Here is a 27,890-nt window from a genome sequence, read left to right as displayed (position 1 = left end):
AACCTGGAGATCAAAGCCCTACAGGATATACTGTATTATGCAAAGAAGTTACATTTTATCTAGTACCACCTGAAAGTATAATTATGCTATATTCATTTATTATAATAAAATGTTCTAAAATGTTATTCTAAGATTTCAGATTTTATTTCATTTAATGTTAGATTAAATTTCATTTCTAACTCAAAAACTCTAAACAAAACCCTTAGAATAGTTATCAACAAACTGCTACAAGTGAGTCACTTTATCAAGTACTGTGAAGACCAAGGAAACCCTGTGGAAACATACACTGGCACCCTGAACATCCTGACTCCGGATTCCTTTTCCTAGGACAAAGTCATCTGCAGTGTTTTCAGAACCTAGAGCAAACACTTTAAATGAAAACACCTACTGCCTCACTACTCAATCCCTGCTAGTATTTTAGTATTTCTCTAAGTCCTTTTGTCGTATATACTCTCCTAAATATGCGGTTTTGTATTTAGCATTTTCTTTGAATTTAACCTTGCCGCCTTCCCCACACTAAAACGCACCTAAGGCTTATCACTGAGTGTGACTGTATCATGTTACCCCAGATGGTGGATGTACCAAGGTTTATTATTCTTTATAAAGCCTCTAAAAAATAATTTTTCAAAACGTGTATGCATGTGCACACATCAAAACAACATATGTGAATACACATAAAAGTGCATTAATATTTAATATCATCTAGATTGAAAGTTATGTGCAGCAGTCATTTTATTAACACCATCGTCCCCAAATTGAGCCGAAATTTCTCATTCAACTGAACATTGTAAATACCTTTGATTAAAGATGAGTTAGTACCTGCACACGTGGAAGGAGAAGGGTGCATTGTGAAGGTAAACAATTGCGAGAGCAGTGAGGAAGCTGTCATGGCATGATCTGTATCTGCCCCACCCTGTGATGCAATTCTTTGCATATAAGCAGGGACGCAGACTACAAGTAATTCTTGACTACAAGTTTAAGAAATAGTCCCTGTTTTTTATTTTGCAGAAATCCTAAAGCACACATATGGCTAAATATGTGTATTAACATGTCTTCCTGTTTTCATGCAGATAGTAACTCAAGAAGGCAGACTAACCAACTCCAAGAAGCACTATGCAGTATATAAGGCACTAAAAAAGAAACTGAAAAACGTACATGATAGGTAACTTGGTATAAATCACATTATTATTATTATTTTTCAGTTTTAGTACTAGAAACAGCAGCAGCAATAATAGCATACACTGATTGCTTACTATATCTAGAAACATAAAATTTAGTTTTCTCAAAGCCCTGTAAGTACCACTATCTCAAGTAACAAATGAGGAAACATTTACAAATATACAGATGGCCAACATACTAATAAATTATTAATGAAATAGGTTTCTTTAAATCAGATAAAATTCAGGTTTAGTGTCAAAAATCATAACTAGAAGTTCAAGGGGCTTGTCCAAAACGACCCAGATTTGGCCCTCAAATGATTCTGCTGAGTGATACTGTCACGAATAAACCAAAATTTTGTGCAGCTCTGAGCACTTAATGTTTTTCAGAGTAGATAAGAAAACATTTGTAAATGAAGATCTATAAAATACATGAAGTTTTACCTCCAGACTTCACCATCATGCCATACCAAGCAGTCATATACAGGGCCAGGATCGCTGTATTTCTTCTCGAAAGAATTCAGCAATTCCACTTGACTCTGAAGCTCCTCCTTGATGAGTTTATTTGCCTAGTCAATTGGAAAACTGATTAACATTAGTACATTCTGTACTTCTGAAAGTTGTATTAACATACAACAAAAGATACAATGTTAATCAATAGTAAATTTATTTTACCCTGAAAAAATGTAAGAAAATTTTGTTCTATCTATGCAACTTGTCATTCAATTCAATGAAGCAGATATCCATTCATACAGTAAAGATCTAAACAACAGTTATTTTACTCAATCTCATTTACTCACTCACTAGGCCTGCTTTGGGAACTACATTGTGCTACACGTTGGTGATTCCCTTTAGCCAAGATATGCTTGTTTCGTATTTCTCATCTAACTCATTTCCAAAAGCAACTCTAAAACTGCTACAAAATAGGTTATCTATTGACTTTCAGATTTTTATATCAGGACCTTTTCTATCTCAAATTTATTTTCTTAAGAATCCAAATAAATAATAAAACCCATGAATCGTCTTATCTCTTTTAGAAACTGCTATGTTAAAAAGAAACACTTAATGGGGTAAGTGAAACCTTATTTTAGCTCTGTGGTCATTAATAAAACCAAGTACTTTACATTCGATAATGTACAAACTAGACAACAACTGGCACTAGCATGTGTTACCTCTCCAAAACATTTCTCTAACCTAGAGTATATATAAAAAATAAGTTAGGTACTCAAATAATTAGGGAAATGACTGGTTTAAACAGAAATAAGCTGGGAGACAGAAAGGCACATAAATACTGATATTAAGACGAATAATATCTCTAGACTCACTATGTTACTATATTAAGATCCAGCAGGGGTTGACAAATCATGGTGCATGGGCCAAATCTAGCCTGTGACAAAGTTGTGTAAATGAAGCTTTACTGGAACATGGCCTTCCTGGTTCAGTTACATATTGCCTATGTTTTCATGATACAAGGGGAGTGTTGCGTAGTCATAAGAGAGTACTAAAAATATTTACTATTTGGCAATTTATAGAAAAAGGTAGCAGTCTTTGATCAAGAGCACCTAATATTGCTTAAAATCAATCTGCCTTCTATAAATAGCATGGTGTGAGTATTAACCTAGAGAGAAGAAATATGGATTCAATTCAGAAACTTAGCTGTGCAATCCTGAGCAAGTTATTTGTCCTTATGATAATCTGAGGCTGTCACATCAGAAACTAGTAGGATAGCAAATTATCTTGGCCAATGATTACTAAATTCCACGCAAATCACAATCATGTAAAGCCTACCACAAATATCGATGCTATTTCTCATCCCACATAGTAAATCAGAATTATCAGGGGATAAAGCCCAGAAATCTTAATTACTTTTAAAATAATTCAGGTGATTTAGAAATAATCAGTTCATCAGTATCAGTTCCATAAATCAGTATATGGGAACCAAGGACTACACCCTCTCATGTTTTGAAACAAGGACCATGAGGTCTAACATATTAACTGAAAAATGAAGTATTCTGAAATCCCTTTTTAGAGAAGTGACAATAATACATATAATTAGAGAATACATAGGCCAGGCACGGTGGCTCACGCCTGCAATCCCAGCACTTTGGGAGGCCAAGGTGGGCAGATCACAAGGTCAGGAGTTCAAGACCAGCCTGGCCAACATGGTGAAACCTCGTCTCGACTAAAAATGCAAAAAAAAAACCAACCAAACAAACAAACAAAAATTAGTTGAGTGTGGTGGCACATGCCTGTAATCCCAGCTACTTGGGAGGCTGAGGCAGGAGAATAGCTTGAACCTGGAAGGCGGAGGTTGCAATGAGCCGAGATCACACCACTGCACTCTAGCCTGGGACAGAGCGAGACTCCATTTCAAAAAAAAAAAAAAGACAAAAAACAACAAAACATACTATATGGTTCCATTTTACACAAATCAAAATAGGCAAAATCATCTGCAGTGTTAGAAGTCAAGGCGGTGGTTGTCTTTGGGAAGAGAAAGGGAGCAGTGACGAGGAAGGGGCACAAGAGAAATTCCCAGGTGCAACTTTCATGGGAGAATTCATAACTAAACACAATTTTTGTACTTTTACCCTATATGTATTATATGTTAAGTTTTAAAAATTCATACATATGTACACTGACTTGAGGATAAAGGAAAAATTAGTAAAATTAACCAACTTAAAACAAAATTTGTGAAAAAAGAAAACTTGTGAAAAACAGTCTATTAGTTCTCTAAAAACTCTATGGGAATATGGTTCTAGGGTAATGTTTAAATGAAATCGACTAGCACCAACTTGAGAAGACCCGTTGTTGGCAACATCAAATTCTTCCTGTTTTCTACAGGCTTCTGCAAGGGCCACTCTGTGAACAGGGTCCCAGATCTTTTCCTTCCGTTCTTTCTGCAAAGAGAGAAAAATTGTTATAATTAAGCTGACAAATGCTCAGGTAAACCTAGACAGGCATTTGTATGTGAACTTTGTTGTTACAGCTGTGGTGCTACACAATTCTCATAGAGAGGTTTTAAAAAATCATTTCTGGCTGGGCGTGGTGGCTCACGCCTGTAATCCCAACAATTTGGAAGGCTGAGGTGGGCGGATCACCTGAGGTCAGGAGTTCAAGACTAGCCTGGCCAACTTGGTGAAACCTCGTCTCTACTAAAAATACAAAAATTAGCTGGGTGGGGTGGCAGGTGCCTGTAATCCCAGCTACTTGGGAGGCTAAGGCACGAGAATAGCTTGAACTCAGGAGACGAAGGCTGCAGTGAGCTGAGACTGAGCCACTGCACTCCAGCCTGGGCAACAGAGTGAGACTCTGTCTCAAAAAGAAAAAAAATCATTTCTAATGAAGAGGATAAAGCCATGGATCACTTATTAAAAACTGGTTAGTCAATTCATTGCACCTACGGTTTAAGAGAAGTTTACCAAGACATATCCAGATGTATTGTTATGTGTCATATTCCCCAATTTAAAACCTTCTCTTCTCCAGGAATACCTAGTACTACCTCAGAAAACTGACTGAATTCCCAGTCATTAAAAGGAAGAAAATGTTGTATTCTGGGCCCATACAAAATTGGGAAATGCCATAAGCCTAGCAGAGGACTAGATTAAGACTACAGCTGCACTTTGACAGATAATGCAGGCTTCCTCAATTTCCTCCCTCTCTATTTTTTTTCCATCCTCTTTGACTTGATAGGGTTCTGTATTACTGAAATTGGTTTTAACCTTATCTCCAGTGTCTTTAACTCATGGTATCTCCCCATGCAGCTAAAGGAACAGTCCACGTTACTTTAACAACACTATATTTGCATATTAAATTATATCCTATCAACACAGCTGATTAAATTTAATAAACTGTATAAAATACGGTCATGCAATGGTTCACACCTGTAGTCCCAGCACTTTGGGAGAATGAGGCAGGTGGATCACTTGAGCCCAGGAGTTCGAGACTAGCCTGGGCAACATGGTGAAACCCCATCTCTACAAAAAATACAAAAATTAGATGGGTGTGGTGGTGTGTGCCTGTAGTCCCAACTACACGGGAGCATTGCCCAGGAGGTTGAGGCAGTTATTAGCTGTGATCATGTCACTGCATTCCAGCCCGAAATTTTAAAATAACATATTATGCAATAAAAGTTATATGCATTATTCTTGTTTATTTTGCAGAATGATGAGAAACTGACAAATAAGGTAATCTGAGTAACTTCTTATGCTTCACAGGCCCTTGGGGAAATAACACTACAGAGGCAAGGGCCCATACATCTTATTCATCAGGCGCACTTCCCAAGATTATACCTTATCTTACAGCTGCAACCCTGGACTTGTATTAGGTACTTGTATTAGCTACTTGTACCAGCATTCTCAACACAGTAGTCACTAGCCACATGACACTATTTAAACTTAAATTTTAAAATATGACGTAAGATAAAATTTCAATTCCTCAGTCACACTAGACATATTTCAAATTCTCAATAGCTACACGGCTAGTGACTACCATAATGGTCAGAGCAGAAACTGAACATTTCAAACATTTCCATTATCACAGAAAGTTTACTGAACTGTTTTAAAGCAGGCTCTTTATCATTCTGCTTACCACTCTTATTTTTCTAACGGCACACTGGTGCTTCTTACACTTCAGCAGTTTTAGGTCTGATTAACACTTACCTTAATACTAAATGATGACTAAGCGGGAGCAAGAAGGCTAGTTAAACAGGGGAGGGACATTATCACAGAAACTACAGGAACAGAAACGAAAAGGTGGTCTGGACTTTGAATTCACTGTCTTTAGCCTTTTTCAAGTAAAAAAGTCCTTCAAAAATCCAGCGAAAGCGATATCCCATCTCCCAGAAAAAACACAAAAATCTGAATACAATTTCAGTGTATTCACAGATTCCCTAAGCTTATCCATGTACTCAAGATTAAGAATCACGACTTTACATGGATGACATTCCATTGAGCAGAATCTTTAAGCAGTCATTGTTTGAAAGCCACCAACCCCCCAAAAAACTAAGAGTTAATAAGATTTTATGAAATATTTCTTCAGTAGGAATAAAATCTGAGGAAGAAGACAAGTCAGAAGAATACAAGTCATTGGTACCAGATTGTACATTACCTGTATCCTTTCCTTGAGAGCCTTAGGGTAGAAGTCATAGCCATTTTTTATGCCAATATGATATTTGCCTGAGGGATTTGTCCAGCTTGCAGGAATCTACAGAAAAAAAAAAAAAAAGGGTAACCTGTTCATTCACTAAATGCTTTCCAATTCCAATGATACACTACTGAGCAAAAAAGTATATTACTTCTACTCTAACAAGCTTAAATTGGATAAGGATGCTCATGTATGACAACAATGTGTTTAATACTCTTAAGTAGTTAATGTCTTTATCACTTCTTTTTTCTTGTCCGTAAATAATTCAACTAGAATAATACCTTTCATTTATACAATGTTTCGTAAAAAGTGCTTTCAACATACACTGTCTCAATAAACCATTAAAATCTGGTAATAATCTTTTAAACTATCTCAAAGTATTTTAAAACACTTTAAACTTTTAGTAGAGCGATGCACACAGTATGCTTAGTTTACAAATAGAGAAAGCAAAGCAGCAGAGAAATCAAATCACTTGCCCGAACAACAGGAAAGTTGAAAACTGGAACCTAGTTCTATCATGGAAATCAAAAATTCTGTATAAAGGATATGGGATTTAAAGTCAGATAAATCTGGCTCTGAATCCAAACTCTATCACTAACTAGAAGGAACCCACAGGCTTCTACTTCGTTATCTGTAAAAGGAAGAAAATCTCTACCTTATTCTTGTGAACAACAAAGTGAACTGAGCGTCAACCAACATGAATCATCAATCAAGAAAATGTAGGGTATTTATACTCTTTGCAATCATGGAACCGTGGTCATCAAAACCAGCTTTTAAATATGTATAAATGACAAGGTTGAAACACGCAGAGCTGGTAGCCTCATCAATCCTCACTTGTGCAGTATCTTTAACTCATCCCTATGTCCTTCATCCAATTACTTCCCAGGCAGAAAACTTTTGGATGAAATTTCCTCACAACTAAATAGAGGAAAACAATCATTCACAGAGCTTCAAGGAGCTATTAATACTACGTAGTGACCTTTTGAAGGCCTATGTGCCATTAATCACTTCCAAATCAACTGGATGTCTGGAGAATGTGTAATTTCAAACATGTTGGCATACAAGCTAGCACTTTTCACTCAAAACTTAACCTTCTTTAGAGAATAGGAATTCTGAACTTTAATGTTTTTGCAACAGCCCATGGCAAAACAGTAAAGCACTGCAACAACAAAATGGGAAGTAGTCATTAGCTTTTAAATTCAGAGTATTTATTCACCCGTGTCCCCTACACAGGTGGCTTTGTAACCCTCGGCAAGCAGCAACTTCTTTGTACAAAGACATTACAGAAAATCATGAAATGCCAAAAGATTAAATGAAGTAACTAATTAAAATAACTGCAAAATAGAAAGGCATTAAGTTATATATGATCACACAATAAAAACAATCCAACAGAATTTATATTTAAATATAAATGAGATCCAAGTCTGCACGGTTCATGGAAACAGATACTTCTCAAATCACAACTATGTATTTTTCCTTACCAGGAAGGCAGACTAGTTACAAAAAGTACACCAAAAAAAATCATATAAAAGTTATAATCAGGGCTATCTAACTTTAGGCGAGTAAGAGTAAAGCTAACTTTACGAGGCAATTATGAAATTTTATTTTGCATATTTGAGTATTCTACATAAAGTTTTTTTTATTTCTAAGAATAAAATCTTTACATTTGACCATTTTAAGTTGGTATCTTAAAAATAGTTCTAATTACACAGTAACTACAATGTATTAAGACTGATTTTCATATGATACAAGTAATCTTTTTAATTACCAATTACACCTCACTTCTCTGACTCTCTTAAAGAAAGGATGCCTAACAAATCGAACATTTTTCTTAATGGACCAAGTGTCACCTGAGTGTTAGGGTACCATGTGGTGAAGTCCTCTTAGAAGCTTTTTTTGCTTCCAAATGATTTCAGTCTTGCCAGCCTCATCACACAGGCCAGGGCACATGCACACTGTTTCCTTTGGCTGTCACTGCATCTAAGTACCATGCTGAATCTGGCCAAGTCATTCAATATGCCTGGATTTATCTTTATTTATTTAAAAAAAAAAAAAAAAAAAAAAACCAAAAACATTTAAGACTAAGTGTTGTTTTTAAAATGACTTCCAGTTAAATGTGGTAAAATGAAAAAAATTCCAAAATGCTACTAAAATTAGAATAAAGGAAGTGGGGGAAGCATCCAAAAACAAAGGGACAAAGAGAATATGAAAGAGACTTTAGAAGCTCACCACATTTTGAAGGGTGCCAACTGAAAAGAAGGCACTAAAAATTAGAGTGAAAATTGTGGAATACATGGTGCTGGGTGAAAATTGTGGAATACATGATGCTGGGACAACTGGGTCTTCTTACAGAAAAAAGTAAACAGAACTCTTCAAATTAAGCATATAAAATCAATTCCAGGTGAATTTTAGAACAAACGAGAAAAGCTGTGAAACTTCTTAGAAATATAGGAGAATATCTCTATGATCATGGGGTCAGAAAACACTTGTTATACACTGCTAGTGGAAATGTCTTTTTGTAATTTTTTTGAGAAGGAGTCTTGCTCTGTCGCTCAGGCTGGTGTGCAGTGGCGCCATGTTGGCTCACTGCAACCTCTGCCTCCCAAGCTCAAGTGATTCTCCTGTCTCAGCCTCCCTAGTAGCTGGGATTACAGGCGCGCACCACCCTGCCTGCCTAATTTTTGTATTTTTAGTAGAGAGGGGGTTTTGCCATGTTGGTCTGGCTGGTCTTGAACTGCTGACCTCAGGTGATCCACCTGCCTTGGCCTCCCAAAGCGCTGGGATTACAGGCGTTAGCCACTGCGCCCAGCCTGGAAATGTCTTTCAATACAAACACTTGGTCAAGGAGATGTCCTGTCCAAGTAAAAAACACACAGTTGGAAAAACTGTTTGGCATGACCTAGTGACATATCTCCATGATTCAGCAATTCTACTCCTAAGAACACATCCTGGAGACATCCACACACATGTGCACAGGATACACACACATCACAGCAGAATGGATAGAATGTGGTAGGTACAAACCATGGCATGAAACTGATAAATCATTGCTGCCCGTGACAACATGGGCAAGTCTTACGAAACTGAAATCTCACAACACCAAGGGAAAAACGATGTATGACGAAATTTTATGAATGAAATGAGACTGTTCATGTAAAGTTCAAAACTGAACAATATATTTTATGTAGCCACACAGATGTGGTAAAACTACACACAGAAAAGCAAAGGAATGATTATCACAAAAGTTGAAATAGGCTGTGCTGTAGGAGGATGCAGGAAGTTTCTGATGTGCGGCAATACTCTTTATCTTGATCTGGGTGGGTACCATGGTGTTAGCTATACTATTCATAAAACTGTATATATGTGTTTTATGTACTTTATGTATGTATATTTTATAGTAAAAGGTTTTAAAGTTATATTCCCCTTTCGTACTTTCATCTGCTCATGGGAATACCATAGGCCATAAGTAGCTTACCATTGGTTTCTCAAGGAGGCCTAGGAATGTCATTCTTAGAGAATGAGGCTACTGAAGTGTTCAAAGCACGTAACAGTTATCTTAAACTGACAGAAAAATAAAAAGTCTGTTAGCAGTTTACGGGCTATGTGAAAAAAATAGACTATAAACATTCAATTCATTTCAAAGCATGATGGCTGCGTGCGAAGGCTTACGTCTGTAATCCCAGCACTTTGGGAGGCCGAAGCGGGTGGATCACCTGATGTCAGGAGTTCCAGACCAGCCTGGCCAAGATGGTGAAACCCCATCTCTACTAAAAATACAAAAAATTAGCCGGGCTTGGTGGCGGGCGCCGATAATCCCAGCTACTTGGGAGGCTGAGGAAGGAAAATTGCTGGAACCCAGGAGACGGAGGTTGAAGTGAGCTGAGATTATGCCACTGCCCTCCAGCCTGGACGACAGAGTGAGACTGTCTTAATAAATGCATGACTACATCAAAGAAACTTGAAGACTTCATTGTGCTGCTTTCTAAAAACTGTGTACCAAAGAGTTGCAGAGATGCAAGTAGAATCCCAGTGATTAATAATTTTTCCCTTTATTGACTACTGCAAAATATCTAAACACCTGCACATCTCTGAAAAAAATTAAACTGAACATGTGTGTGAGTACACTTTATGGATGGATGGAGAATAGAGTTCTAAGAAGACTGGTGGAAAATTTGTGTAAGAACACTCCCATTGCCCCATCTCACATCCCGCCCAAACTTCACCAACCAAGCAATCTCCATAGTTGAACCGGAGAAAAGCTGATATGTCAACTTTGTCAACACAGCAAAGAAGAGGTGATATGGCTTGGCTGTGTGTCTCTACCCAAATCTCATGTGGAATTATAATCCCTTCCTGTCAGGGGAGGGACGTGCTGGGAGGTGACTGGATCATTGGGGTGGGTTTTCCCCTGCTGTTCTTATGGTGATGAGTTCTTAGGAGATCTAATGGTTTAAAAATGCATGGGGGCCAGGCACGGTGGCTGACGCTTGTAATCCCAGCACTTTGGGAGGCTGAGGCAGGTGGATCACCTGAGGTCAGGGGTTTGAGACCAGCTTGGCCAACATGGTGAAACCCTGTCTCTACTAAAAATACAAAAATTAGCCGGGTGTGGTGGCAGGCGCCTGTAATCCCAACTACTTGGGAGGCTGAGGCAGGAGAATTACTTGAACCTGGGAGGCGGAGGTTGCAGTGAGTCAAGATCATGCCATTGCACTCCAGTCTGGGCAACAAGAACAAAACTCCATCTCAAAAAAAGAAAAGAAAAATAAATAAATAAACAAATGCATGGCACTTCTCCCTTTGCTGGCTCTCTCTCCTACTCAATCATGATGAGAAAACATGTCTTGTTTCCCCTTCACCTTCCACCATGATTGCAAGTTTCCTGGGACTCCCAAGTCATGCTTCCGGTTAAGCCTGTAGGACTGTGAGTCAATTAAACCTCTTTTCTTCATAAATTCCTCAGTCTCAGGTAGTTCTTCATAGCAGTGTGAAAAGGAACTAATACAAGAAGGATGAGACATAAAATTGAGTCTGCATGACATCACTCCAGACCCCTTGCATGGTGTGGCTACCTGAATATCTACGGCCAGACTTCTTGCTCATTCCTCCCCTAAACCCCAGGTCAAATGAACTAAGGACTTCTTTAAGGTAACAGGGCATCCCAGTGGAAAAAATACAGTGTATACTGATACTACAGGGGTCCCCCTAAATGTTATCATTACCCTACAGTGAAACCCACCAAAAGACCCCACACAAGCAGAGGAGCTTCCAATCACTTTTTCTTGTGCCTTGCTAAAATAAGACAGCCAGGAATGATTAGACACCTAAACAAAATATCTAACGTAAAAAGCAGAGAACAAGGAAAAGGAGGAGGCAGAGAAGGAGGAAGGAGAGGGTGAAGAAAAAGGGAGAAAGAAGAGAAAGCAGAATAGGAGACTAAGAAAGGAGAACAGGAGGAAGCGGAGGGAAGAAACAATGAAATAGAAATAAATTAAAATTTTATCTCAGAGATAAAATGTTGCATACATGATACAAAAATATGCTCCCAGTGAACATGAAGGGGCTTTTGCAATTAAAAACAGGCAAAATTTAAAAAAATTCACACAAGGGTTACAATGTTGAGAAAATGCTGGAAATCTCTCGGGAAGGAAAAAGATAAAGGCAGTGAAGAAAAGGAGGGTGGAAAAGAATTTAAAAACTGGAGGATCAAGTCAAGAGGTCCAATGTGCAATTAACCAAAAACAGCAAAACAATGGAGAGGAAGTTACCTATGAGAAAATGCAAAAAAAGTCTTGGAAATAAAGGACCTGAGAATTAAACTCTCTTCTTCCACATATTAATTCTACAAATAAAGACTAAGACTAGAAAAAAAAAAATCAAGAAATAAAAACTATTAGCATGTTATTTTAAACTGAAGAGAATTTAATGTATCGACGCACTGCTGAAGTAGAGAACAGTAGAGGAGAGGTGTTACAGGGATTTAACTCTTTTTGTTAGAAGCCTTGTAAAAATATTTGTCTTTTTAAACTATTAAGACATACTGAACACAATTAAAAATTAAGTTTAAAAACTCACAATGAAGGGCTGAGAATACTTAATAGTAGAGCTAAAGAAATATGTCGCCAAGCTGAGAAAAGACAAACCTTATAATTTTTTTGACTTTATATAGATATCAATATTTATGATACATATATAATTCTACCTTTGAACACTAGTGATATTGTTAGTTCATGTGGTTTATCTAAAGCAGGGATTACTACAGCTATTTAAAAACAAATGAGACCAGGCATGGTGGCTCATGCTTATAATACCAGCACTTTAGGAGGCTGAGGCAGGTGGATCACTCGAGGTCAGGAGTTTGAGACGAGCCTGGCCAACATGGCAAAACTCCATCTCTACTAAAAATATCAAAAAAAAAAAAAAAATTGGCCAAGTGTCGTGGCGCATGCCTGTAATCCCAGCTACTCAGGAGGCTGAGGCAGAAGAATCACTTGAATACAGGAAGCAGAGGTTGAGATGAGCCGAGATTGCACCACTGTATTCAGCCTGGGCGACAGAGTAAGACTCCATCTCAAAATTAATATAAATAAATAAATAAATAACCGACTAATAATTTTATATGGTTCTAAGCCTGCAGGACTTACTGGGAATTCTCTCTAGTTTCCCAGAGTGCCATAACTCACAAGAATCCCAAGTTTCCCTTTGAAACATATTCTAATAATAAGGTTCACTTGGTGGAAGACGGGCCAAACTCTAGAGTAATTCAGATGGCTGAGCATTTGTAATTCGAAAATCTGAAATGCTCCATTTGAGTGTCATGTTGGCACTCAGAAAGTTCTGGATTTTGCAGCATTTCGGATTTTGGATTAGGGAGGCCCAACTGGTATATACAATGCAAATATTCCAAAATCTGAAACCTAAAACACTTCCGGTCCCAAGTGTTTCAGATAAGGGATTCTCAACCGGCAACATAAACTGGATGACTCTGACAATTGAAACTTTTTCATAGTTCTAGCGGCTGGAAGCTCAGCATCAGGGTGCCAGCATGGTTGAGCGCAGGTGAAAGCCCTCTTCCTGGCTTACAGAGGCCACCCTCTTGCTGTGTCCTCATATGCCCTAGAAAGAGCCTGCTCTACAGAGAGCTCTCTGGTGTCTCTTCTTACAAGGGTACTAATCCTATCCTGAGGGGACACATACTCATAACCTCATCTAACCCTAAATACCTCCCAAAGGCCCAACCTCCAAATACCATCACACTGAGGGATAGGGCTTCAATGTATGAATTTTGGCAGGGGGTAGGGACCCACATAATCAGTTCATAACACATGGAAAAGGAAGTATAACCTGGATTATTAATGGCTGCCATCTGCCCATGACAGCCAGATTTCTAAGAAGAACCAAGTCCCTCCACTAAGTGAAGGCAGGACCTAATGAGATGTCACTCCCATGATTACACTACGGTATGTATAGAAGGTGAAGGGATTTTGCAGATGTAATTAAGGACTCTGAGCAAAGCAAAAGGGAGATGATTCTCAGTGGGCCTGAACTAATCAGGTGAGTTCTTTAAAAGAAAGACTGGAATCATCACCAAGGTCAGAGATTCTCTTACTGGCCTTGAAGAAGCAAGCTATCACGAGTTTTACAGTTGCCATGAAATGAATTTTTCCAACAATCATGTAAACTTGGAAAAGAAGCCTGAGCCTCAGCAGAGCCTTTAACCTTGACTGCAGTCTTGTGAGACCCTGAGCAGAGATCCACAAAAAGCCATGCCTGCACTCCTACCCCATGGAATCACGGATATAATAAATACAGAAATACACAAGGTTTTAGGCTGCTAAGTCTATGGTACTTTATTACACGGCACAGACAACCAATATGCTGCCACAAAAAGCTTATTTGAAAGACAAGGCCTAAGTACAATTCAGATAGATGGTAAAAGGTGGGAAAAGCTAACTAAATAATCATAATTTTATATTCCAAACTAATTCTGCTTATTGCTTTAAATGATAGAGTACAGGATCACAAATTCTTCCCATCCTTCATGTTCCTTAGCTCATGAGCTGCTCTGTGCTTGCTTTATACTTATTTTTCATGTTTAGCTTACCCAGGCCTTTCTACCAAGGACATAGAATAAGACAAAGCTGGTAGGCCAGGCACCATGGCTCACGCCTATAAACTCAGCACTTTCAGAGGCTGAGGCAGGCGGATCACAAGGTCAAGAATTCGAGACCAGCCTGGCCAGAATGGCGAAACCCTATCTCTACTAATAATACAAAAATTAGCTGGACGTGGTGTAATCCCAGCTACCTGGGAGGCTGAGGCAGGAGAACTGCTTGAACCCGGGAGGTGGAGGTTGCAGTGAGCCAAGATAGAACCACTGCACTCTAGCCTGAGCAACACAGCAAGACTCTGTCTCGAAAAAAAGAAGTTTAAAAAAAAAAAACAAAAAAGACAAAGCCGGCCATTTAAGTTAACAGCTACTATAGCCTAAGTATTTCTTCAAGTTCACTGGGAATACTATGAAGGGACAATAAAAGATGAAGGCAAAGCTATGATGTGGTTACTTTCTCTACCTTTATATTCAAAACAAAATTTGGCAACCTCATTGAAAAATACAACCCAATTCTAAGCACCTCATCAAACAACAAAATAATGGCTTCTTCTAAGGCAGCCCCAATGACTCACTTCTTGTGAAACCCCTTCCCCTTCAGTGTGTGCTGGATTTCTCAACTCACTTCCAATGAGCTGAATATAGTCAAGTGACAGGTGGTCCCTTCCAAGATCACTTTTACAAAAAGTCTGTGGCTTTCATTGTGGGGACTCTCTCGGCTCACTCCCCCAGGGAAGGTGCTGCCAGGTATTGCAGCACTGTGGAGAGGCCCAATGGCAAGAAGACAAGGCCTGCCAGTGACCCTCCAGGCTTGGAAACAAACTTCCCCCTCCTCTCCCAAGCTGAGCCTCCAGCTGAAGTCACAGCCATGGCTAACCGTTTGCAACCTCCAAGGCGATTCTGAACTACAGGAACCCCGTTAAGCCACATCCAGATTCCTCACTCATAGAAACTCCAAGGTAATAAATAGTTGTCATTTTAAACCAGGAGGTTTTGAGGTAATCTGTTATGTGGCAATGGATAACTAATACCCCATCACTAAATGTAAGGTAAAAACATTAGATGCTTTGAGGCCAGAGTAAAAAAAAGAAAATTCAAAAAGAAGACAAAAGCTCTGACCTTAAGCACTCTTCCTGAAAGGCCAACAATTTCACCATCCTTCGGCTCTACTTCCGTAGCAGTATTCACATCGCCACTTCCTGTTGTATCAATGATATCAACAATTTTTGGTTTTCCATCAGTTGTAACCTGAAAATTAAGAAAATTAAAATATGAATGGTAGATTTTAGGTTTTTATTCCTAAAGAAAACAATGCAAACCCATGCATATATATGTGCATGTATATACAAAATCTGCATTCACTTAAAAAAGAGAACTGAATTGTTTTAAGCCAAAAGCCTGGACAAATACTAGTAAGAAAATTTAATTGTGGAAACACTACAGAATCCTTCAAGTGGTTTCATATATTCAGTTAACAAATATTTACTGAGCATGTACTATAGGCGACACCCTATTTTAGGTGCTGGGGATATGGCAGTGATCCATATGCAAAAATCTCTGATGATCTTATAGTGAGGAAGCAGTTCAGTTAATAACAAAGTAAAATAAAGAACATGTCAGATGTGCTATCACACTGGGTATTAGGGAAAAAAATAAAAAGAACATGTCAGATGGTGAGAATTAACTACACAGAAAAATTAAGCAGGGAAGGGAGATGGGTGGTGCGGAGTTTTCAATGTAAGTTTGACTGGTCAAGGAAGATCTTACAGAGACGGTAACATTTGAGAAAAGATCTGAAGATGGTGAGCTGTGGGTTGGACAAGTGTAGAGCTTTAGGGGGAAAAAATGTTTTAAATGGCACCATTATTGGATGCCACACTAGCACCTCAAACACAATGAAGTTCAAGCTTAACATGCCCCTCCCCCCACCTGATTTTCTCCAGGCTTTGCCATCCCAGGAATCCCCACACCCAGCTGTTCACCCCGGAAATTTAACAATACTTCTCTGATACTTTACTTCAGTTGACTCCTCACAGTGAAGCTAACAGGAAATCCTGTTAATTCTTTGTCTAAAGGATAGCTCAAATCCATCGCGTTTTCACTACCACTATCCTAACACTCCAAACCACCACCATCTCTTGCCTCCATGAGGTGAATCACCTCCTAAGCGGTCCCTCGGTTTCCACTCTTGGCCCCACCAAAAGTAACACAGGCTGAGTCCCTAACCTGAAAATTCCAAATGCTCCAAAATCATCAACATGAAGCTCAAAGGACATGTTCATTGGAGCCTTTCGAATTTGCGATACTCAACCTGTATTAAAACAAGCTGTATTTTATCGGTCCTCTCCTTTAAGCCCATCGATGTATTCACGGAGCCCTCAGAATACTTGCATAAAAAGCCTCGCACCATCTGATCCCTGCCAACCCGTTACTCAGGAGTCTAACCACACCAACCTCCTTTCAATTCCTGAAACATGCCAAACTTTTTCCTGCCTCATGACTTTTTAAACAGGTTCCTTCTGCCTAGAATCTTTATCTCTTCAGTCATTCCACAGGACTCCATCCTCTCAGTTTTCTATTAAAGTCCCTCCTGCAGAAAGGCCTCCTCGATGACCTCCTTTAGGTAGCTGCCATCCTAAACTTGATTATTCTTTCTCATTGTACCTCATTTCCTTTACAGAACATAATTCTATTTCTAATCATACAGGTGGGTCATCTTCATCTGTTCCCCTTATTAGAATAGAAAGCTCCATGAGGGCAAAAGCCATGTCTACTTTATTCACCAACATATACCCACTACCTAGCAGTGCTTGTCAGGCATTCAATGAATATTTAATTACTGAATTACAAGACACAAGTTACTCAGCACTAAGACTGATTTTCAAAGGTTTGATTTCTTGCCAGTCCACAAATTTTCATTTGAGCCATAACATGATTGCTACAAGTAACAGTATATATTTTCACACATTTTTGTGGGAAAAATAATTTCTGGGCTCTTTCTTGGCTAGTTTTTCAAAGGAAATATGTCGCATTCAGGAATACGCACTGAGTTACCAGTAGGAATCAGACAGAAAACAGAGACACAAAGACTGAAGGAAAAAAAAAAAAAAAAAAAAAAGACACCATCCTCAAGAAAGAAACAGAAACATAAAAACCATAGAAACTGTCAGTAAAGTGGAAGAGCCCAGTCTTCAGACTCCAGTTCCACCTGGGAATTCACACTCTTTAAGAAAAAGCTTAATGTCTGCTGCTCCAGGTCTTTCTGACCAACACCAAGTATTTCCTCTGCAATATCCTCCAAGCTCTGTAATTAAGGTACATCCTAAAGAAGGAGAAGGAAATTCACGATGTGGAGAAAACAAAGGCACGCATTTTTTTTTCTTCCTTTACCAGACAAAGCAAATGGGTGGCTGGTGGACCCCAAATCTCATTTCAATCTTGTTGCCATGGAACAACTGAGGGCCTGATAGCTGAAGGGGCCATAAAGGCCTCCCAGGCACAGCTGTTATTTTCATGTATGGTAATTTTCAAGTTGGATGTTTACTTCTTGAGAACTGTCCTATAATCGTAACAAATAAGAATTCTGGTAACTCAGAAAGCTCAAAGTCATAATTCAAAAAAAATCACTGTGGGAATCATACCAAACCCTGATGATACAACTATAAAACTTAGATACTGATTCTGAAGAGATAGGCTATGTGTCTCAAAAATATAATTAAAAAAGAGAAAAATGTAAGAAAATCTACCAAAATAAAAATGGAAACAAAGTTGATACTACTGTATAAAATTAAAACTAGCTAGGTCATGTACTAATCATATAAGAAAATAACCTATTTTAAAATGTACCCCAAATAAATACGAAATCTGAAAGATATACAAGTAGGACTAAGAACCCAAATCACCTACCTTCACCTCAATAGGCAAACCTGAGTGACTTGAGATCAAGAATAACAAGAGAGCACTAACAGGTCAGACAGATCCCTCTCATTAGAAACCTCATTATCAATATATGAGCAAAGGAAAAAAGTCTATTGGGATTTAATGGCTTATTTGTCACCTATTTCCACACGCTTATAAGGATCTCTCTCCCACACACACACACATTTTCATTACAAATTATTATACGTGCAATTATTCTATCCATGAATCTCTTACTTTAACATTAGATAAAGAAAACCACTTCACTAGAAATAAAAAGACAAAAACAGAAATGTAAGGTCAGAGGAGGGTTTTAAAAAGGCAAATCCCCTGAGGATTTTGCCATGGGGTTTTCAGAGAAGTAAAGGAAAGGAGGAAGGTGAACTGCTAACAATGGAACTATATCCCTCATCTCTGAGAATGGGGAGGCTTCACATGAGAAAGTGGGACTACAAGCATGGGCAGTTAGTATGGGTAGAGTTTCAGTACTAAATCCTGGGTCCTGGGGTGGAAGACTGGGAAATGCTTACTGGGCTATGTTGGCTGGATGAAACAGAAATCGCCCAAAGCTTTCCCCAAAATGTCAAGAATCTTTGTGTATGTCTCCACTGTAACCATTAAGGTAGAGGAGTTAGTGAAAGTTGGAAGATTTGCCAAACATGTGCAGAGAGGATCAGAACAAAAGGTGGAGTGTTTGCAGAGAGGACCAGAACAAACCTTGGGAAGTTTGTAATCTGCCATAAACAACACAAAGCTAACGAATTTACTTAAAATTTCAGGAAAGATACTGAAAATATTCCTTTAAGCAAATAAAGATTTAATAAATATTAACCAGTGACTTTTATTCTGATATTATAATGATTAATATAAATAAGACAATCTTTGCTTTCAGAAAGGTTATTGTCAGTTGGAAAGAAAAGTAAGTAGAGAGATGATCACAAAACAGGACAATAAATAGTAGCGGTCAGGCCAGTCTGGGTAACACAGTGAGACCCTGTCTCTACAAAAAAATAAAACAATTAGCTGGGTGTGGTGGCACATGCTTATGGTCCCAGCTACTGCAGAGGCTGAGGCAGGAGGACTGCTTGAACCCAGGAGTTTGAGGCTGAAACGAGCGGTGATCCTGCCACTGTGCCACTGTACTCCAGTCTGGGTGACAGAGTGAGACTGGGTCTTTGAGGGAAAAATAATAATAATAAAAAAATAAAAGAGGTTAGGACACTATCTATGAAAGCATATAAAAACATGTAAGAACACAAAACCCAGCTTGGGGGGAATGAAGGAAAGCTAACTGAAAGAGAGGTAATAAAAATTTTAGTGCATGTAAAAATAGATTTTTACGAAACTACTTGTAACCTCCTCAAACCTCAAACCTCCTCAAACCTCCCTCCAAGAGGAAATTATATTCCTTCATTATGCACACACGTATTTTTTCCATTCAACAAAAACATTTAACATTACAAGCACATTTCATACAATTTTGATAGATGCTTTCAAAGATTTTTAAGTTAACCAGGAAAAAGTTACTAAACAGAAATACTAAAATAAGTATTTCAGGTGCTATTAAGGGGATCTGAGCAAATTGCTATAAGAACAAAGGGACAAAAAGCCTAAATAACTCTTAGGAGGGATTGGGCCTTACTCACCTCTGAAGCTGCAGGCCCTAACACAATGGCAAACACACACATAAATATGAGGTGGGTGGGCACAGAATTAAATCAGTTGATTTCCCAAAACATAAGGGTGTCAAGACCCGCCTGGATCTTAAACGGATGAAGCAGGAGTTTACAGATGATAGGTAGTAGAAGTCTGACGGAAGATGAAACACCACATGCAAAGGCATGTATTGGCAAAAAGACCTGAAACATCTGGGTAAGTGAAAGAGTGAAATGGTCAAGGAGAGGCAAAAGATGAAAGATGGGATGAAGGGGCTGTGGACATAAGAGATGATGAGAACTGAGGCTATGTGAGGAGGACAGAGTTGGATGGCAAACGGCCTCATATATATACCATTCAATTTTTTTTTTTATTTTTACACAAAAGCAATTGAGATTCCAAAATGGCTTTGTTTTAAATGGGGGTATAATACAAGGTTTTTTTTTAAAGGAATATAACTCTAGAAATGTGAAGGATGTATCAAAGAGAAATAAGACTGGTGGAAGGAAGACCTTCTGGCTACTGTGTATATATATTCTGGAGTAGTCCAAGTTCCATCTGGTCTGTGAAACCTGACCAGCCCAGCTCTTACTGGCCAGTGCTCCCCACCCAATCCCCGCCCCATCCCCCCAATAACCCCTGTCAATCTCTGTAACAGTGACAGTTTGCAAGACTGTACCATTTAACACAAACTTAGCCACCTAGTAGGTGCCTGAATACCTGCTAAGGAAATATGAAATCAGTTATGTAATTACTACTCTTCTCATGCCACCCATCCTCCACTTTATCATGCCCACAGAGCTGTCACAAAAGAATTGGGACCAAGGAAGTCACCAAAGACTGAGACAACTCACTATGTTCTTCCAAGTTTTCACTTGTGCCTCTAGTCCTTTACTCAGACCCCACCTGGCTTTCCAAATGGCCAGTTCAGCCTCACCCTCCTCCTATTTCATTCTTTCCTTCCTTTTTATTTCTATCCATCCTCTAATCTTAATGATGTACACATGTATCTACAAAATAAATCTGTTAAAGGTACAGGAAAAAAAATCCTCCTGTTTGTAAGCCACCTTACCCAATTTCTTTTAACTGGCTATGTTTAGGTAAATATCTGAGTCAAGGTTGTTAAAAGAGAAGAGTTATGCTTTCATTTGATTTCAGTATTTTATTATCTGAATATTTATTACATGCAAATATCTAACGTATATTTACCCTCCAAATAGTTGGTGATGAAAGATCCAGCATAAACTTCTATTCACTTATGGTGGGAGCTAAACACTGGGTACACATGGACACAAAGATGGGAACAATAGATACTGGGGATCCCAAAGGGAAGGGGAGGAGATAAGGCTGAAACACTACCTACTGGGTACTATGCTCACTACCTGGGTGACAGGATCAATCACACCCCAAACCTCAACATCAGGCAATATCCCCATGTAACAAACCTGCACTTCTACCTTCTGAATCTAAAATAAAAGTTGAAATTACATATAAAAAAAGAATAAAATAAGCATCATTGCGAAAATAGTTTAATATTTTTCTTGAGCATTTAAAAAAGTCACATGTAATTAGTCCTCTTACAACCAATTTTCACAACAACGCTGTGGGGTGAAAATTATTGTTACTTTAGAGAGAGAAACACAAGAATGTGAGAAACAGATCTGGAAATTCTACCAACAAATTCTACCAAGCAGCACTTCTCCAACCTTTTCTGACCCTCTTATTATCCTGACAAAGGAACCGGTGAACCACTTATCCCAGCTGTTTTCCTCCCACTCATCCTATAAAAAGTAAACACACTCCACAGCAGAATGGAAAGCATTACTACTTTGTAATAAAGCCTCAATGAGTTGATCACTGTCATTGTTTTAAGTCTTTAAGCTATAAATACAACGACAACTATACAACGCCAGTTCCTGGGAGGGAATTCAGTACCTGCTCCTCTTCTGATTCATCAAAGGTGTGCAGTACTTTAGAGTGGTGCTGAAGAATACACACCAGGAATCAAGATTCTCAGGGGTTTCTAAGCAGATTCGGCCAGACTCCCCCTAGTTACTTCCAAAATGCTACCTCAATAATCAGAAAGCAAGATAAAGGATCCAGAAGGGAAGCGATATTGTGGGGAGGAGGATGAGTGTTTAGCGTAGAAAGGAGGATAAGATAGCCCGAGGCTGATCAACGAGAGATCAGCATACAGTAGGATTAGTCAGGGATGCTGGGAGATGGATCCTGAACAACAGTGAAATTTATTACTGGATTTCAGCAAAGGGCTAAATGTACAAAAGTTAAACTTTACAGACTTTAAACAGAATGCTTTCAACGAGAGACAACATACTTAAAAAAAAAAAAAAAACTACCTTCTGGTATGATACTCTGAATCTACAGATTTTAAAGTTGCCTAAGGCAAAACTAAGTAATTTTTAAAAACCGTTTTATGCTTTCAGGTTTAAAAAAAAAAAAAAAGTTGCATCATTTCATAAGGTCTGAGAGGCTCACCAAAACCAAACCTAACTGAATTCTCCTTATGTAAACGAAGACTAAGCCACAAGATTCAATGACCCTAAGCAAATACGCTGCAGAAGATCGTTTAAAAATAGAATACACAAAACTACCACAGGAAACAATTCCGGAAGCGGACTGGGTTATCTTTTGGAAATCCAGCTTTCGTGCTTAAAGACAAACTATTCTTCCCCAAACCAAAGCTTCCGATCCCTAAACATTAAGTTCTCATGTCACTTGCCTATCTGGTGTCCCCACCCCACCCCAATGATAAAAGCTGTAAAATTCTCTTTTAAAACGTCAGGCAGGGACCAGTGTCCGAGGCACGAGGGGTCTGCAGAGGAAGGCGGCGTGGAGGGAAGGAGCCTCCGGGGGTCCGGCCTGGCAGCGCCGAAGCGAGAAGGAAGGGGGGTCCCTGGGGCCAAAGGCGGACCCAGGCTCCCCCTAGCCAGCCGCGCCGGGCACGCTGCTTTTGTTGGGCCGGGAACACGGCCCAACCTGGGGTCCAGGCCCTCGCCCGCCCAGCGACCCTGGCACGGTGTGCCGTTAGTACCCTTGGCGGGCGCCGGTCCCTCCAGCGCCCGGCTCTAACCTCTGCCCACCCCAGTGCTGCCTACCCAGGCCCAGACTCGGCCGCAGAGCGGGGCTTTGGCATGCCGGGCTCCGAAGCTGTGTCCCCACCGGCGTCCCCGGCCGCCCGCGCCCCCGCGCCCGGGCTCTCGGGAGCTGCCTCACCTGCATGCCCGGAGCCCCCGGGTCCACCCCCGTGTCCAGGACGGCGATGAGTACCCCCCGCCCGTCATACTCCGGGTAGCGGCAGAGGAAGGAGGCGGCTCCGGTCTCCTTCTTCGGCAGGAGACCGTGAAAAGGGAAGGGCTCCTCAGTCGCAGCAGTGGCCATGGACGCAGGATGGAGGACGAGGAAGCGGCAAACTGCCAGGCTGCGCGCGGACTAGCAGCGCGAGGACACCCGTGCGGCCTCGGGCAGGAGGCGGGGGCGAGGGGCGGGGTCGGCCCCTCTCCCACCAATCCCGACCTGCCAAGGAGCGGTGGCCAATCACGTACTACTACGTAAGCCAACGGCGCCGCTCTCAGGAGCTAGGCCCGAGTATTGCCCGGGCTGCAGTGAAGGGGGCGGAGTCTGAGGCTATTACTGGAGGGTTCGGATCTCGAACCTGGGGTCCTAAAGAGGCCCGCGCTTGGGGTTTTAGGCAACAGCAGGCCTCTAAGCAGAGTCCTGGTGTCTCGGACCGAAACACTCCCCGAGAGACGGGCAAGGAGATAGACCGCCAGCCAGGAATAGTGGGAACCCTTCGCTGGGCAAACGATAGTTTCCAAACTTAAGGTTGTGGATGAAACTTTTCGGTGCGGCTGCTGCAGGGGCCCCAGACCTGGGGTGCTGACCCGAGGCAAGGGAGCCGGCGCACGCACGCTTAGCTGCTAAGGAGCCCGCGGTGTCGGCGAAAGCTCCGGACATGAACTTGGAAGGTCGCAGGTTAAGGGGTGTAGGCTTTGGGTTCCCCTGTGTTGTTATGCCCCTTTGATGGGGGTGAGGTGGTGAGGGGGAGCAATAGGGTGGAGACAGGCAATAGTTTCAGTCAACAGGAAGTGAGTTGTTGGCCATTCCGTCGCCTTTGTAGCCAGTAACAAAGCACGAGACTAAAATGGGCCCCTCCTATCTGCTGATCCTTACCTTCCAGGATTTCTGAAAAACATCTTTTTTTTCCCCTCTTACACTGAAGTTCCTGATTGCTCTTTACGGCTCTCCACTCAATTATAGAGCCATAATTTGCAGTTTTTCAAACTCACAGTGCCTGCTGTCAGTTGCTGCAAGCTGCACAGTGGTCCTCTAATGATCTTTATGTCTATGCTCATGCCAGGGTAATCTTAGCCTTTTATTGTGCCAAAGACCCCTTTGGCAATTTGGTGAGGCCTATTTCTCAAGCAGTGTTTTAAAATGCATACAATGAAATATATAGGATTACCCAAGAAATAAATTATATTTAAATGCTGTTATCAAAAATAGTCAAGGCAATTTTGTTATATAACAATAGCTTTACATGTGGTATATAGTTACAGGTGTGCTTCTTTTTCATTAAATAACAGGAGCTAGGGCCAAGGCTAATAAACGACCATAACTTCAAAACAATGAAGAATATAATTATTTGGAGATAGCAGTGAAAACTGCACTATGATGAACTGATTTTTATTGGAAACGTAACAGCAAATGCTACCCTGGTTTTGCCTACGTTCATACTCGATGTGAAAAAAATTAAGAGGTTTGTATCTTTTTTCTACAGAAGTTTTTGAATCCCTTGGATTCTGTCTATGGACACCAAGTTAAGAATACCTGGTATAAAGGAAAGCCTTATGCATGTGGTTTCCAACCCACAGAATTTCAGAGATCCTCCATGAAGTCTCAAAAATTATTCTCATGGCTGTGAGTTTCATGCAATGGTTTCAGCTGATTCCTTGATCATTTATTCAGTTCATAAGTCTTAGAGAAGCATGTTCTCTTTAGTGCAGAGGAAAAAGAGAAAAGTTGAATGTTTTTCTTCTTATTCCCAACTATTTACCTCTAGAAAACAATTCAAATTAACACAGAGGAAAACAGAATAACAAACTCGCAGAAGACACTCAATATAGAGCTTACAGTGACAGAATAGATTGGCTCCCAGTTTCAAATGAACCATAGTCCAATCACTTCATTTTACAGATGTAGAAACAAAGTTAACTGACTGTCATGGCTTACAAAACAGGTTAATGAAAACACTGGATATGTCTTCTCACAATCTTTCCCCAGTATGTTCTGCCACACCATGTGCGTGACTTTGCCAGAGTATCACCCAATGAATAAATGGGGAATGAACAGTTCCTTATGAAACCTAAGTGGCAGACTTTTTATTAGACTGCTGTAACCATGTTCTTTAGATTTTTCTTTTCTTTTCCTTTTCTTTTTCTTTTTTTGACGCAGAGTCTCACTCTATGGCCCAGGCTGGAGTGCAGTGTCACAATCTCCGGTCACTACAACCTCCGCTTCCCGGGTTCAAGCAGTTCTCCTGCCTCAGCCTCCTAAGTAGCTGGGATTACAGGTGTGTGCCACCACACCCGGCTAATTTTTGTATTTTTAGTAGAGATGGGATTTCGCCATGTTGGCCAGGCTGGTCTTGAACTCCTGACCTCAGGTAATCCACCCACCTCGGCCTCCCAAGGTGTTTGGATTACAGGCATCAGCCACTGCGCCCAGCCAGATTTTTCTTTTTTTGCTTACATATCCCATAAACATGTTCTTTAAAAAATTATGTATCCCTTTGTACAGCTGTAAAATGAAGTCTAAATTTGTCCTTTTTTTTTTTTTCTTTTTGAGACGGAGTTTTGCTCTTCTTGCCCAGGCTGGAGTGCAATGGTATGATCTCGCCTCACTGCAACCTCTGCCTCCCAGGTTCAAGTGATTCTCCTACCTCAGCCTCCCTAATAGCTGGGATTAGAGGCATGTGCCACCACACCCAGCTAATGTTTGTATTTTTTTAGTAGAGATGGAGTTTCTCTATTGGTCAGGCTGGTCTCGAACTCCTGACCTCAGGTGATCTGACCGCCTTGGCCCCCCAAAGTGCTGGGATTACAGGCATGAGCCACTGCACCTGGCCTGTCATAAATTTTAAAAATTATAAAGGATGTAATTTTTGGCGTAGTATAAATACCGTCTTTCTTTAAGGAAACTTTCATGTTTCTCATGTAAATATACCCAGTTGAATGTAACTCAGATAGCTACCATCAACTATTTATAAAATACCTGAACATTTAAAATCAGACATTTTACATCACTATTTCTTCTGGAAACTTTATTTCCATTCTATACAGAATTCTTTCCCAATGTAATTTGCATTTATGATGGAAAGGCACATTGATAATTTATCATCATCTGCAAAAAAAATATTAATTTTTAAAATTTTCCTGGAAGAAAAATGTTAAACTTATTCTTTTGGGTTATCTTTCAGTTATTACAAAGTTCATTACAACAACATGAGTAAGTCTTAAGCTTTGATTAAAAATTATAGGACAGAAAATTTTTTATTGATAATAGAGCTCTTAAAAAGATGCTTGCTGTAAATAAGTCATGCTTCCATTAATGACAGGACTAGTTAAAAGGATAAGATTTGTATGTCTGTGTCTCTTGTAAAATTGGATCATTGATTCTCAAGAAGCAAAACCAGGATATGTAAGTATTACATAATATGCCCAGAAAGTGATGTGAACAAAATTCAGACTTATGTTGAAGCTCCCATTTTAAGAATCACTCATGTGACAAATGTCATCTTTTGCTATATAACCTTTGCTTAAATTGGAGAAAAGATGGATTTAATGAGACAAATGAAAACTGGTTTAACGTAACACACAGCAGAGCATATGCTGTTATGCTTTGGTGTTTGTTCCCTAGCCCTTGTTCCTCATAATAGATTCTGGGATGTTTCAAAAATGCTGTCTTTTTCGCTAATTGTGGTCTTAACAAAAATTGTTCTTGATTTAAAAAAAAAGATGAATAGAACTGGTTATTGGACTTTGATATTAAATAGAGTTTTACTGATGGTATTTCAAATTGTCCCTTTATTTGATGCCCCAGATGCTATTACACCTGCAGGTGGTACATAATAGTAAGATTTAGGATGTGTTCCTTTTCCCTAAAAAGGTGCAAAAGATAATCACGTCTTTCCACCACAGGCACGCTCTCAGGCAGACAAGCTTAGAAAAAAGTGGATGACTTCAGGCATCTAGAAATTGATTTCGTTGAAACTATCTATTACTTTGTACCAGTTTGAAACCCACTATTTTATATAACCCCTGAAATCTCAATACAGTCATTTACTGTTTTTCTTCAAGCCAAGTATTGTACATAATATATGTGCTTACATTTTTTCCTCCTTTGATTTAATGACATTATCACTGGGGGGAATTTTTAATGCTAAGTCAGTTTGTGTGACAGTTCATTGGAAATAAATAGAGAATATAAGTAGAGAAACATGGATAATCTGTAATAATAGATAATAATAAAACAAGGGCTTAGACATAAGAGGAGGAGGAGGAGGAGGAGGAGAGGAGGAGGGGCAGCAAAAACAAGGTCAGTAGGCCTAGGCGTTAGTCACCTTATGGAGGGTAAAGTATTAATAATAGGCTGGACGCACAGCAACTTCTGTCACCCAGCATTGTTCAAAGCAGGAAGCGCTGAGTCAGATGTTTTTCCTATCACCTGCCCCATTCAGGCTGTAATCCAAGGCACAGGTGCGGTGGAAGGCAATAGCTTTCTATGAATCGCCTTCTTTGTAACTATTGCTGCATCCTATCGTTTAGAGAATATTTTAAAATTTAATTTCCCAAGACTCTAGAGATTGCATAAGCATCCTACATATGCCA

The 27,890-nt window shown here is 39.7% G+C and overlaps 1 protein-coding gene across 3 annotated transcripts in view; it reads right to left on the bottom strand.

Annotated features, from left to right (window-relative positions):
• TPP2 (tripeptidyl peptidase II) overlaps positions 1 to 23,485 on the bottom strand; it is an 83,062-nt gene extending 59,577 nt beyond the window's left edge. For 2 of the 3 annotated variants that reach the window (XM_011977224.1, XM_011977222.1), the window contains exons 1-5: positions 23,218 to 23,484; positions 15,529 to 15,657; positions 6,264 to 6,359; positions 3,950 to 4,054; positions 1,602 to 1,726 (exon numbers count right to left, since the gene is read on the bottom strand). In XM_011977224.1, the coding sequence (XP_011832614.1) occupies positions 1,602 to 1,726; positions 3,950 to 4,054; positions 6,264 to 6,359; positions 15,529 to 15,657; positions 23,218 to 23,382 (620 nt within the window). In that variant the 5' untranslated portion in view covers positions 23,383 to 23,484. Of the gene's footprint in view, positions 1 to 1,601; positions 1,727 to 3,949; positions 4,055 to 6,263; positions 6,360 to 15,528; positions 15,658 to 23,217 lie in introns of all 3 variants that reach the window. The other variant, XM_011977225.1, reaches the window with a different exon arrangement.
• Positions 23,486 to 27,890: the final 4,405 nt, after the last annotated feature.

Source organism: Mandrillus leucophaeus, unplaced genomic scaffold, assembly GCF_000951045.1.
Source record: "Mandrillus leucophaeus isolate KB7577 unplaced genomic scaffold, Mleu.le_1.0 Scaffold175, whole genome shotgun sequence".
In the NCBI taxonomy this organism is placed as follows: domain Eukaryota; kingdom Metazoa; phylum Chordata; class Mammalia; order Primates; family Cercopithecidae; genus Mandrillus; species Mandrillus leucophaeus.
The sequence above is the reverse complement of the archived record's forward strand: the minus strand, read 5'-3'. Positions and strand labels throughout refer to the sequence as shown.